Below are 13,871 nucleotides of genomic sequence, written 5' to 3'. Positions count from 1 at the left end.
GGACCTTTTAATGCATACAGGGAGAAAAATGGTCTTTAAGTAGTTTTTTGCTTTTTATTTTTCTCATCTGTCTTTTGTATTACTATGCTTTTATTGTTTTGTGCTTGTGTCTGTCTGAAGTTCTCATTTATTTCTACTTCCATACATCAAATAAGTTCTTTCTTTTCTAGAGAATGTAGAAATAGAAACAATTTATAACCCTTAATTTAACTTTAAATGCTTTCTGTTTCCCATGTCCCCTTTGTCCCTCCTCTTCTAGGTTTTATTTCCTACCATCCTGGTGTTCTGAGCAACTGAAGTCTCCTAATTTTTCCTCTTTCTGGATGAGTTTTGATATTAATTACAAAATATTTGTAAATTTTACACTGCTACGTGGCTTCTTGCAAAGTGTTGTTTCTGTGACTTGATCTTATGAGAACTTTCTCATTCTCCATGTAAATATTGTGTAAGTTATTTCTGTATCCTAGTACATGGTCTCAAGAAAATGAAGACTGCTGCTGATAGAGCTTGGAGAACACCCTCAGACTGCCAGCTTTTCCATCACTATTTCAGAGTTTTTTGCTATTCCCAGATAGCTCTAAACTAGTTTTGTTGCCAAGTAGGAAGGTTTCTTGATCTGAGATGAGAAATAGCCTGTGCATTTGAATATATGTAACTGTATATTCTGTTAGGCTGAACAGTGTGGACAGTAATTTGCCAGCAATGGGGAAACTAATGTATGATCCTGGCTACTGCAGTGAGGAGAAGAATCCAGTGGATCCTCTAGCAAACCATCTGGTTTGAGAGAGAGAGGTGTTCTAGTCTTAAACTTCTGATGCTCAATGTGCTCTGAAGAGATTCTATGACCTTTCTATGTCAGAGGAGGTCAAGGGAACAGAAAGTTAAGCCACTTCAATTTATTCAGTTTATTCAATGTGTCCTGCATTGTGTTGGCAAAAAGCCAATTTTAGGTGAAGGAAACTCCACCTTGTAGCAAGCAACCAGGAAAACTCCATGCCAAGCTCAACTCAGGAATATCTTCCTTCCTCTTCTCTTGTTTTTCTTTAATTCAGGGATCTTTCCTGGGATTTCAAGGAGATGCAGGAAGACATATCTACATTTGTAAAAGGGGATGTAAGTAGAGCAGACCTTCAGTGCTGGCTATGCTGGCTGGAGAGAGCTTGGTCTTTCTCCCAAATGTTTTGCAAACTTACTTACTTACTTTTTTTTGTTTGTTTTGATATCTGACATCCAGTGTATCTCGGTTTCAGTGTAACTGTTTTCCTTTTTGCCATCCCTTCCTCCTCTCAAATCATACCCTGACTGTTCTGGTGCCTGTTGCAGACAAGCAGCAAAGTGAGGCTGACATTAATTAGCTGTTTATGTTTACCAAACATCAAATCTGTCACAGAGAAAATGCATTTACAACAGTCAGCAGTGCTTGCTCAAGTTTGGATCAGCCTGTTAGCTCTTCTGCATCTTGCTAGAATTTTAATTTTGTTTCAAATAGTGTCTCACAATATTAATCGGACCTGCTTAGGACTTCAAAATTCTCTTTTGATTAGTAAATATGTTTTAAAATTTGTTGGCTGTGTAGAACAAGCCTAGCTTGGGGTGTCCCTGGCTCACATAGGAAAATGTTGCAACAATACCTATGCCAATCAAAACATACTTCTTGTGGAACTTCTGAGCTGCACATGTGCTGGCCTTTTATTTCAGCATAATAAATGTTTGCAAAACAAAGAAAGAAAAAATATCTTTAATTATAGCACACTGAATTCTCCCAGGATACCTACAGGCAAATAACTTATTTTCAAAGCACCTATATGGGTAATTTTTCTGTGGATGAGATCCCAGCAAAAATGCATTAGCTTGTATTTCCTGATAGTAGAATTACAATTTAGTAAACTGTGTATGTGTTGCTAAGAGCATGATTTAGCCAGCAGGACTTTTATAATTCTTGTATGACATAAACTGCAAAATTGCCAGCATTCTACCTTGGGTGTCAAAGTATATGTGTTCCTTTTTTTGAGATAATTCTTTGGGAGTTATGTCTCACTGAGAAACCTTTCCTATCTTGCAGTTCCTTACTGTCATTCTCAAATGCTTGTTATCGTTGTGCCACTGAAGAAGACACAGGGAATACTGATATTACTGCCTCTTTATTTTCTTTTGCTGTCCAGCAGTAAATCTGTGTTGTGTTGCAGGAGTTCTTTGCAGTTTTTCCCTATTTGATCAGATAATCAAATGTATATCAGTTTCTGCTATCACATGCAATGAACAAAGTTGACACCTATTTCAATCAACTTTCTTTTTGGAAGTTCCCCAGTAGTTTGTTGAACATGTTTCCTAAGAAAAGTTTTTTCCACAGATTTTTTTGTATTTTTTTTTTACATTGGTACCACAAAGCAAGTATGAAGTCTAAAGACAGAAGGAAGGCAGCAGATTCTTGTAAGATGACTTGAAATCTTTTGCAGCTGATAAAAGTCTATTATGATTTTAATGGGAGTTGACATATGCAAGAATCTGAGCAAGTGACTAAAAAATCTCATGGTTCTTGTCCATCAGTGAGACCTGTGTGAGTCTCGTTTATTGCCTTCTTGCTACGTGGACTTCCTAAGAATAAGAGCAGACTTTGGCTTATTTACTGAACTAATTGATGTGAGCCAGCGAGTAACAGGATAGTGAAGCTCAAGAGACATGGCATTCTGTGAAGGACAACCTCACTGTGGCACAGTACAGTAATCCATACAGATGCTCAGGAAAACAATTAGACGTGTAAGGAGAGCAGCGTGAAGGGACCTCATGACCGAGTGTCAATACAGAAGACTCGTGCAGGAGGTAGAAGTGAGGACAAGTTCACTCAAGGATATAAAAATACTGCCTGCATATGCAGAGATAGTATTAAGAAAGCCAACATTCCACTAGAGTTGTAACTGGTAAGGGACATCAAAGGAAACAGGAAGAACTTCCAGTAGTGCATCAGCAGTTAAGAAAAAAGAGAAAGAAGGGAAATAAGGGCTTGCTGCTGACTGTGACAGGTGATTTAGTGATAGTGAATATGGAAGAGCCTCAGGGACTTAGTGATTTCTTTGCCTTTGTCTTCTCCAGCAGGGCCTAGGCTTTTGTACCTAGAAAAAAGGCTCAAAGTGGAGGGTAACTATCAATAGTGGAAGAGGATGGTGTCAGGGTTCTCTTCAATATGGAGAAGGTATCTTCGCATGCTGTTGGGTATAGGGCACAAGCCTTCTAAAATTAGAAGTGCTAATTAGAACTTGGAGAAAGAATAAGAAAGCCAATAAAGTAAAAGTTTGGGATGAATGCAAATTCTTGTTCATAGTGTTACTTCAGTGTTTCCAATACAAAGTCACTTCCAATTTGGTTTGTCAACAACCCTGAAGTGTTTCTGAAAGTAACCTATCTTAATTTTAATGAAGCTGGGAAATTATAGTGTCATGTACTGCTGACAGCTGCTTCTCAATTCCTGAAAGATGTGGTTAATAATACAGCAGGTTACAAACCAAATTTCCTCATAAGAATTAGCGTAATGGATAGGAGGAAATGCCTCTTGGTACTTAAGAAGTGCTTGCAGTTGAAATATGCATGGACAAGTGAAGAAATGAAGTATAGCAAGCCAGAAGCAAGATCATTCAGAATGTTAAACAGTAGAGATGTTGGCTTTTTAGAATTATTACAGATTTCAGCTTTTTAATTTGTGAGAGTGAGTGCCCAAACACTTTTCTGTTATTCTGCCCTCCATCCTTGATTGTTTTAGATTGACCTGAAGATGATGTTGATAATTACGAAAATGTAACTGTTAAGGAGGCAGCGAGAAAGCTGATAAGCTTCATATCATATATGCTGTCAGTGTATATTGACACACAATATTTACGTTCATGTGTACATAATCTCTTCCTCTGTTCTTACTTAAGGGAAAAACAGTTTTACCATCCACCAAACTCAGGTGCCTATCTGTGAGACTGATGATGGTTAACAGAGCAGAGTGTTAAACAGTCAGCAGCAGCAGCAGTATTATACAATGATTAAAAAAGCATCAGACAGTAAGATGTTCCTTTAATTGCCTTTTTTCTCACAGCAATCTATAGAAAGTTCCTTGAGATGTCATAGTTTATAGATACTTCAAATTAGGGTCAGGTATTAGGGTCCAGAGGAAGACCTGACTGATGTGCCACAAAAAGTTAAAATTTGGTAACACTTCTCTGGACCTGTCATGAAATGAGTTTGTGGATTTCAGTCTGTGCTTAAAATCATGATGAATGTTCCAGTGAAATGACAAAACAAATGTGATGCTACTGCAGACTTATTCTGTGGTACCTTGGTCATCAGTATTAGTCTCTGTCTGCATCTGTTGTATAAAGGACTGGCTAAACTGAATTTGTATTCTGAACAGACCCATATCCCTCATTTTACTTCCACTGGCAAAATAAGGTCAGCTTTGTGTTTACTGCTTTCCTTACCATGTTCCCAGACAATTCCTAGTAATGGATGTGTATGGGGCTCAGATTAAGGAGTGCGTCATTTGATACTGTATTATGTTCCAAGAAGAGATTAGTTTAATAAAGGAATGTAATGCAATTGGAAACAAATTTCCTGATGTGTGGAGTAGTGTCTCATCTAATGTATGACTTCACATTTGCAAAGGATACAGATTGTTCCTTCTACATCCAAAGATAACTGTGAGAGTGGTATAGTTCCACACATTGTTGTGTACCCGTCTTGGCTTTCTGCAGTACCTCCCGTTTGGAAGGATCAAACAATGAGCAGTAGTGTCCAGTAGCTTGTTTTTTTTTTTGTTTGTTTGTTTGGTGTTTGGGTTTTTTTTGTCTTGATGAGCCTTTTAATCTAAGTCTCACCTCCAGACCTTTGAGACTGAGCTATCATTCTGTAAGAGTTACCCATCTGCTCAAGAGATATTAAAATATTTTTAATAAATAAACCCCTACAGTTTTGTTAATTTTTTCCCCCCTGTGCAGCTGATGAACCTTTATTATGTCATCTTTTGAGGAGGCATTCCACTTGTGAATTAGGAAGTTTATTAAGAAGTACTTTCTCATTTGTCACACTGAAATTGGTTTTTCACATTCTATGACAGCAGCAATTCTTCAGAAGTGTGCTACAATGGGACCTCTCTCAGGGAGTTCCAGAACTAGTTTGTGCTTTGGCCGGATAGTTCTTCAGTTACTCTTTGATAAGGTTTCAGTGCCTAATGTCCTGTTATAAGCTTGTTGAATGGGACATGCATGAAGTTGATTGGAAAAGGTCAGTTGAAGAAGAAAATTATTCATTACTTTTTGGGGAAGTCTTTTGAAGAAAAAAAAAATCGTTAAAAGGCTCTATTTCTGTTGCCTGTGACCCTGTCCTTCTCCCAAGTCTGTTTAGACAGTTGACCTCACTACTGTCAAAGTTGACTTAGATTTTCTTTGAAAAATATATCCAATGGGTTGTTGTTCACCTGTTGAGGCGACAATGATGACATTGTTGATAAAAGAGCATTTTTCTGTGCCATAAAACATAGTTACTGAGTGAAGTGCTAGAGGAAAAGAAAGCTAACCCTATTTTAATAGGTTCTAATTCTCTCATGGAATATGTTCCTATCTTGTCTGATGGCACTAGTAGAAATGTGTGGTCTGATAGTACTATGTTACTTGGTCTCTGCTGATCTATTTTTCATTTTTAGTAGAAGTCACAAAAAAGTCACTAAATGTATGATTTTGAAAAGATACTTGGCACACTGATTTCTTATTATGCTAGGTTATGTAGTAATTTTGTTGTTTACTTCAAGTCTTGAATCTGTTCTTTCAGAACTGGCAAGCTGAATTAAAGTTGTGTAGCAGTAATGCACATTCTACCTGTCTGAAGCATCTGTTTGGTTGTTCTTTTGTTGTGGGGTGTTTTTTGGTGGTTTTTTGTTTTTGGGTGGCTTTTTTTTGTGTTTTTTTGGGTTTTTTTAGATAATTGTTTGGTAGTAGCATTAATGTAGAAACGTTTCCTTGCTCATGCAATGATTGTCAGAGCAGGTTTTCTCATGGCATATCTGTGTTGACTTCCCAGCTGCAGAAAACTGGAAGAATTTAATGCAGTTCTATCAAAAGCCAAAATCTTACTGGTCATATTTTCAAAACACACTGCTAACATACCTGGGTCTATTGTTTAACACAGTAGTAGTCTTGAATCATTCTCAAAATCCATGTGTTCACAGCAGCTTATACAACCATGTGGCCCAATTCTGCATTTTGTTCAGAAGTGCTACTGCAGGAGAGCATTTTAAATGTAGACTGTCAAAGCAAATTTGTAGTTTCATAGCCTTTAAGTATTTCACAATTTCTTAAAATTTGTCACTATGTAGATAGATACTCATAATAATTCAATTTTGAATACTTACATATACACAGAACTCGAGAGATAGAAAATGTTGTCTGTTTATATATTTAAAGCATAAAACAATATCTGCATTTATGAAGCTGATGTAATACGTAATACTGAAAAAGCAAACTGGAAGGAATAAAAGATTGTACAAGCTTAATGTACTCAAGTGTACATAGTTAATATTTTTTTTGCATAATGCTCCTGTTAATATTAACATGGCCAGCTCATGTTAATACTAACAGAAGGCTAAATTCCTTAGTCTACAGAGTGACGTGTTAGGCACTTCACAAGAAGCAATTCTATGTTTTCTACTGAGTGTTATAAAGAAAATTTTTCTTTTTCCAGAAATGCTTCTGAAGAGATGAAAATTTTGAATACACTTACTGGTTTATAGCAGAATTGTGTCATTTAGTGCCTATGCAGTGTGTTACCAGTGTTAGATGCAGTAGAACATATATCAGATACTCTTTTGGGTGCTATATAGCAGAAGACAGAGTAGAGCAGTTTTTACAGGAGTGATGAAGCTAAAACTAAAACATTAAAGCATTTTGTTGCCTAAGAAAATAATGTAGTTGTATTCCAATTTTCAGAGCAGTGGAAAGAGTTCTGTGTTGGAAAGTCTTGTGGGGAGGGATCTGCTCCCGCGAGGTACTGGAGTTGTCACGCGGAGACCCCTCATTCTGCAGCTGGTGCATGTTTCCCCAGAGGATGGTCGGAAAACAGCTGGAGATGAAAATGGTAAGTGTGATTCGAGAGTATGTTTTGCATAGTAGAAAAGAGACTTGTTAATAATTCTTGTTAATTTGACTGGAAAATCATTGTAAAATTAAAACCTGAGTGTGCTTTTTAAAATGTGCTTGGAAGAAAACAGTTGTCGCGTCTGTTCTGTCCATTTAGCAAATGCCACAAAGCCAAATCTTTTGAATATTCAAAATATCTTCAATGTTTTAGGCATTCCTTTTTTAACAGGGCTAATAAAGTGTTTCATGATAATGGTTGTCTAGACTGCAGATAACAATTTCTTGTGTTTTTCTATCCCTACTCATTTGCTGTATAAACAGTCTTCCCTTGAGAGGATGAGTATGTGATTGTTTTAGAAGGATGTTAGGAAATTGATAAGGTCTAAGTAGAGCAGAAGAAGGAGAAATGAAAACAAACTTGTAGTAGACAAACAAAACTTAATAGTGACCTTCTGTAGCTTACAGATGCTGCCTTTTTGGGTTGCACTGAGATATTCCAAGCAAATAAAATACAGCACTTTAAATATTCTGAATCTATCTAGTTTGAAGTTTGTGTCTTCTGTAGTGTTGTATGATCTTTCAGCAGATCAAGAAAGTAATCTGAGGTGTTCTTTGGGAGTTTCAATGCTCATACTATGATAACTAGTGCTCTAGAACTTATGAAAGAGCAACAGGGGCATATTGACCTTCTGATTGTAAGATAAATCTTAGCATTTTTGATGGGCACAGTAAAACATACACAGGATTTTGATGGCATGATCAACTCTGGGCTATAATTATTAATTCTCATTGTGTTATAAGTTTTTGGAATTTATTTCTAGCAATAGTAAGTCAAGGTGTTAGAAGTTCTTTACAGTGTTTGTTCTCATTTAATATTTATAGCCCTTGGTTTCTGAAGAATAGTTACTAATATGTGCAGTTTAAAAGATTTAAGCTCCAATTTTCATTATGGCCACAAGCCAAGAATACAATTTGGGTTCATGAAAATTGTGAACTTTTAGTGTGCAAGCCAGAGTGTGCTAGATTGTGAGAGACTGTAGGATGTTTCAGTTTGGAAATGATCTTGTAAAGTCTCTAGTCTGACCTCAAAAAAGGGCCAGCTCTGAACTCAAGACCAGGTTGCTCAGGGCTTTATCCAGTTAAGTCTTGAAAACCTCCAAAGGTGAACAGTTCAGAGAGTCTCTGGACAACCTTTTAGAAGTTACACATTTGATCTCTTTAAATGTGGTTTTATGTTACTTGCAGTTTGCAGTATATAGTTTCTAGTACTTTTCAGAATGTTTTGATTCTGAGTTCTATAGGATAAAATACTATTTTGTCTTTCTCTGCAACTTCCCAGATATAAAAGATGGCTTTGTAATTAGAATATTCTGAGTCAATGCAGAACCTTTCTGTTGTATGTTGCATTTGATCTGGGGCTTCATATTTTTACATTTAAAATGGGATAATTATATAATTGCATAAGGATGTTGGGCTAAATATGAATTAGAAAACAATCTGTAAGATGGTCATGCTATAATTTTGTTTGGTAAGAACAGACAAACCTTTATGATTTAAGAATTGCATTTCAAACCTCTTTGTCTAAAATTCAGGCAAATTGTGGTCTAAATGTTTTTTTTTACTGATGTGGTTTAGCATATATAGATTGCGGTGTTACATCTGAGAAGGTGGGATCAAGTAGCTTGAAAAGAAAAAAAAGTTGGCAATCTCTTATCATGGCTATGCTGTCTGACATTGTAAGAAGTCACTACACTATTAGAGGTCCTATTTCGGTTTGTCATGAGGTGGGTGGTGAGGTAGGGTTGATTATGCATTTGGAATTTCCCAGAGGAAAGTCTATCCATAGTCTTGCAGCAAAAAATATTCTCCAGGTGACAGGTTTCTTTTTTTACCAGTTGAATATTGGACAAGAAAATAACCGTGTCTTGGCATGCTGCTTTCTGAATGTGCTCATAATTAACTCTGTGTGCACCGATACTTTTATGCAACTGCCTCTTTGTTTTGTCTTCTCTGTTTTGTGATATCACCTTTATCCATCCTAATGCTTGCTCTAGATATGTACTTGTATTATGTGGAAATACATCCTTTTAAAAAAAGTACTAGTCTGTGGTTCTTAGAAGCTTGTCTTTTACCTCTGAGTCTTTGCAGCCAGAAAGCTTCCCTGTTTTTTAATAAAAGCACTTTGGATTTGTCTGGTATTTGTTTAAACATGGAGAATTACCTTGTCTTTCTGACTATGAAGGAAAGATTGTGCCTATCCAATAACTTGTGACATCTGTAGCTGTATGTGAGCTGCCAAAGAATATCAGTTCATATGAGTTTGGGGTTTTTGGTTGGTAGGTTTGGGTTTGTGTGTTTGTTTTGTGTTTTATTTTTAATATTTTATTTAAAAAAATAAAATCTCTTATTTGATTCTGGGGAGCACAATGGAAAAGATAGTTGGAAAGAATTGCAGCCAGACCTTTGAACTTCTGATTTTCTAATATGCAACACTGAGGAAGAGCAGAAATGATCTTTAAAGTCACTGATGAGTTATACTATTCCCTTTCAGTTGTCACTGCAATAAGTCAAGATAGGCAGGCAATAGCAGAGAGTTGAATTTTCCATTAAATATGAAGTGCTATGATTTCATGACGTCGTATTTCAGACTGATACATTCTACAGATGTGTGATTTGGTGTGGAGGAAATGTTCTCATCATGTTTTTGCTGTTTATTGTTAACCTCTAGTGATTCAGCACATACAGTGTGTTTGATGTGGTGGTACCACACTGTGGTTTTCTCTTATCAAATTGCAAGAGAAATAGTGTCTATGAGGGAACTGTCTCTGGTCTTGTGAATTATTAAATGGACCTTGTAGCTAAGACATTTTCTGGTAGCTGGTCCATTTGCTAGGGAATGGAAAAGAAGGTATGTATGAATGGTCAATTACTAAACGTTCATAGATTGTTTTTTTTGTGGTCCATAGGAAGCTGAACATTATTGAAATTCTGAACAGACAGAATTGATATGGAACACAGATATAGTTAATACAGATCTGTTGCTTGCTAGATCAACACTGTTTTGTCAGCTTTTTGCTCTCTACTTAAAGTATGGATCTTTTAGCCCAGCTCCCAACCTGTGAGCTGCTTCTTTGTGCATAGCTTTGTAGAAGAAGAAGAGAAAAAGAGCTTTCAGAAGAAAGAGCTTGTCATCTAGGTAGCATCAAAGATGGAAAAAATGGTACAAGATACAGGAAGACGTGCACATTTTTTTCACAACTTGGATTTTTTTATTTAGAGAAGGAGAGCTAGGAAATGCTGAGGTAATGGGGGAAAAAAAAAAGGTTTCAGAAGGTAGTCCTCTGGGTTGAAGAACTGTGAAATTAGAGCTGAGAAGGAAACTCAAAAGCTGGGAAAGCAGGTAAAATTCTTGATGTGTTTGTTGCCACACTGCAAGAAATCCCGTATGGTGGTAGCCTTTTATGACTCGGAACAGCTTTGTTGTGCTGACATTGTGCATGAAGAACATTTCTACTGCTTTAGAAAAGCGGAAATGATAAAGGAATAACTAGAGTCACTTAGCATTGTACTGTATTTGAGCATCTTCAAGGAGCATTGCAGTTTAGGAGATAACAAGTAACAATTTGGTGGAGGGCAGATCAGAGAAAAATACTGTAATTGTATCTAGTTTTCTAGTATATTAATTAAAGCTTTAAGGTCTCACTCCAAGATGTGAAAAGCCGGAAAAGCAAAAAGACTGTTGCTGTATTCAGAACATAGTTTTTTAAAGGCAGGATGTTTGTTCTAAGTAGCCGCTGCTGTAATAATTTCTTAAGATCTGTAATACTTAATATTTTAATTACCAAAATGTTGCTTCTACAGACTTTTATCTAGCATTGAATCTTGAATGCAATCAGGAGAATACTTGTCCTGAAAGTTTTGCCTGAAAAGCTTCCAGAAAGTGAAAGTAGTAATAATAAAAAAAATGTTCTACATGTGAATCAGAGCATTGGGCTATTGAATGTAGGCTAATTAAAATATTTTCTCCTTGCCTTGAGCATCCTTGCATTATGAGTAATGCAGATATTTCCTCCTTTCCTAAAAAACACTTTTGCATTACATTAGAGCTATGGGGAAAATTTTCTCAAGTATTAAAGGTATGCAAGAACAGACTTCCTCAGAGAGTGGAGCAAGAGTTTCCCTGCTGTATAAAATGAAATTTCTAAAAGTTTATACTTTGTCCAGATGAGATTTTTCTGTACACTTCAGGAGTATTTATTCCTTAACTGTCTGGTTTCTTTCTTTTTTTTACATGCACCAAGGCTGAGGTTAAGTCTAAGCCATTTATCATGGCTTCAATCTTCTCTTGTGTTATATTTAGCAAAGGAAACTTGAGACTTGTAAAAGCTTAAAAAAAATTTGGTTCTTTTTTGATCATTAATGTTAACAAGTTTAAACACAATGCCTTTGACTTGAACACATCTTTTTTTTTTTTACATGTATTTTAAAAAAATAATAAAATGTACTGAAACAAAACATTGATTTATACATAGAACTAAGCCTAGTACCTAGCTGCAGATTCCTATGCCACCATAAAACCAGTAGTTTAAGACTAAACCAGTGTTCTAGGGAGACATGATCTTTGTAGGAGGGACATAAAGGGAGAGTGTTTGGTCCATGGCTTTCAAATGTAATGGAGGCAGTGTCTTCCTCAATCTTTTTCTTCCTGGCTTCATTCCTGTTTTTACTTTCTTAAATTCAGTTTTTAAGAGGATGAGCAATATGATTTTGAAGATAATGTAGTTCTTCTTGTATGTACATTCTGCTTTATTTCCTCTGAACTGTAAATAAACTAAACCTGCTTAATAACCTAGAATTAATGAGCACTTTCCTTTTGCACTTCTTTTGGAGACAGTATGCAATTTTGACTGTTTACCAAACAAGGCAAACAAAAGCTGCCTCGCAACAATGTTTTTTTTCATAGCTCATGTCTTGCAGAACAGTAAGGGTAAAGTAGTTTATTTTTTTTCCAGTCCATTTAAGTTTGCATATTTCCAGGGATGGTCAAACTAACCCATCTGAGCAAGACATATAAATAACTCCCCAGATGTACTAGACTTTCCAAAGTGATGAATTGATGGTTGCTGTGCTGCTTGGATTTTATGCCAAACAGGAATGTGCCAAAAATGTCTTCACCAATTTGTTTTGATTCTTGCATTTCTACGGTGCTTAACTGGCATCACATAAAGATATAGTGTAAACTCATCAAGCCTTCAAGAAAAAGTATTCTGTAATGGGTTTTCCATAAATATTTTGAGAAAATCAGAATTTGAGAAGGGTGATAGCTAATGATGTCTGTTCTTAAATCTGTCTCAGAACTGCCATAGTTGTTTGTTGTTTTTTTTTAAATTAGCATTAGGAAGATCTCTGCCAACCTCAGATTTCCTTCCTGTACAGTAATATTCCTTCTAGTGACAGTTTCTTGTTCTTGCCATAAATAAATAATGAGAAACATGTTGCCAAAGAAGTTCAGATTTGCAGAACCTAATGGTGCTGTTTATGTGCTCAGATATTGTGAGCTGTTGGAATTAGATGAACAGCAATAAAGTTATCATCAAGTAAACTCTGTTGTATAGAGTATCTGATTAATATGCATAATTTTTCAGTGTTTAGTTAAGATCTTACATCTGTGCATATTGTTAATATGTTACTCATTCTCATCAATTGTAGAATAGCATACACCTGTCTGCATGCATTTGTAATTTTTATAATACAATCTGGTACAGAAAGTTACTAAAATGCTATATTAAATATGGTTAAATTTTTACATATCATTCAATGCTGTTTCTCTTTAACTGCAGACCCTGCTACATGGAAAAATCCAAGACACCTTTCTAAAGGTTGCCTTTATCCACTTGCTTTTTCTCCCTACGCATAAAGTGCATGCTTATGTACACTAACTGCATACATTTCATGCCACTTTATTGTTGATTACACTTTTCCTTTTACACTTTGGCTACTGTGTTGATAGATTATTTTGCTGAGTCTTGTGATTTGGTTGATTTTTAGTTTTCCGACCTTATTGCATTAGAATGAGATGATTTTTTGCTTTCCTTCTGTTGCTGCTTCATAGAATTTCCTGCACTTCTAATTCCCAAATCCTTAAAAAAAATTTCTCTATTTATTGATATATTGAAATGCAACTTGAGCAGAAAAAAATGTTTTGAGAGAAGACTTAATTGTTGGTAAGCAGTTTGTTTGCCAAATGGACAGATTTGTTGTACACTATTCTTCTAGAACAGATTGCTGTATTTGGAAGTAGACAGGAAATGACCACAAACTAAAAATTTCAAGTGGAACTTATTAGTGATTCTTGGAATCTTAGTTGTGGTGATGTGAGTATCTTGCAATGTCACTCAAACTGCTCCCTGCACTATGAAGCAGGAAAAACCTCCTTTGCTGTTTCTGGGACTGCTCTTCAGTAGTCCCCAGGTAATTCTGGACATTAGTGGAGGCTGACGAGTTAAAATGTTTGGTCCTTAACAGATTTGGGAAGAAACAAGAGACATGTTCTCCTAAGACTTCACTGTTACGTAGAATTCTTATCTATTTTGTTTTTGCTTGGTTCAACAGGTTTTTCTAACTTTTTCTTTCAGCTGTGATTTGATCTCACTTGCATGGTAAAAGAAAAGATGCTAAAAGCTGTTTGATTCTTTTTCAGAGATTTTTTTTTTTTTTAAGCTGCTGTTATTAATTCTTCTGTTTTCTGTGGCAAGTTGATATTTA

The 13,871-nt window shown here is 35.9% G+C and overlaps 1 protein-coding gene across 1 annotated transcript in view; it reads left to right on the top strand.

Moving 5' to 3' along the window:
* Window positions 1–702: 702 nt before the first annotated feature.
* DNM1L (dynamin 1-like) overlaps window positions 703–13,871 on the top strand; it is a gene marked incomplete at its 3' end in the record, with an annotated part of 29,062 nt that continues 15,893 nt past the window's right edge. The window contains exons 1-2 of the mRNA XM_009995211.1: window positions 703–777; window positions 6,957–7,104. Of these exons, the coding sequence (XP_009993513.1) occupies window positions 703–777; window positions 6,957–7,104 (223 nt within the window). The remainder of the gene's footprint in view (window positions 778–6,956; window positions 7,105–13,871) is intronic.

Source organism: Chaetura pelagica, unplaced genomic scaffold, assembly GCF_000747805.2.
Source record: "Chaetura pelagica isolate M959 unplaced genomic scaffold, ChaPel_1.0 scaffold343, whole genome shotgun sequence".
NCBI lineage: Eukaryota > Metazoa > Chordata > Aves > Apodiformes > Apodidae > Chaetura > Chaetura pelagica.
This window is presented reverse-complemented; position numbering and strand designations above follow the sequence as displayed.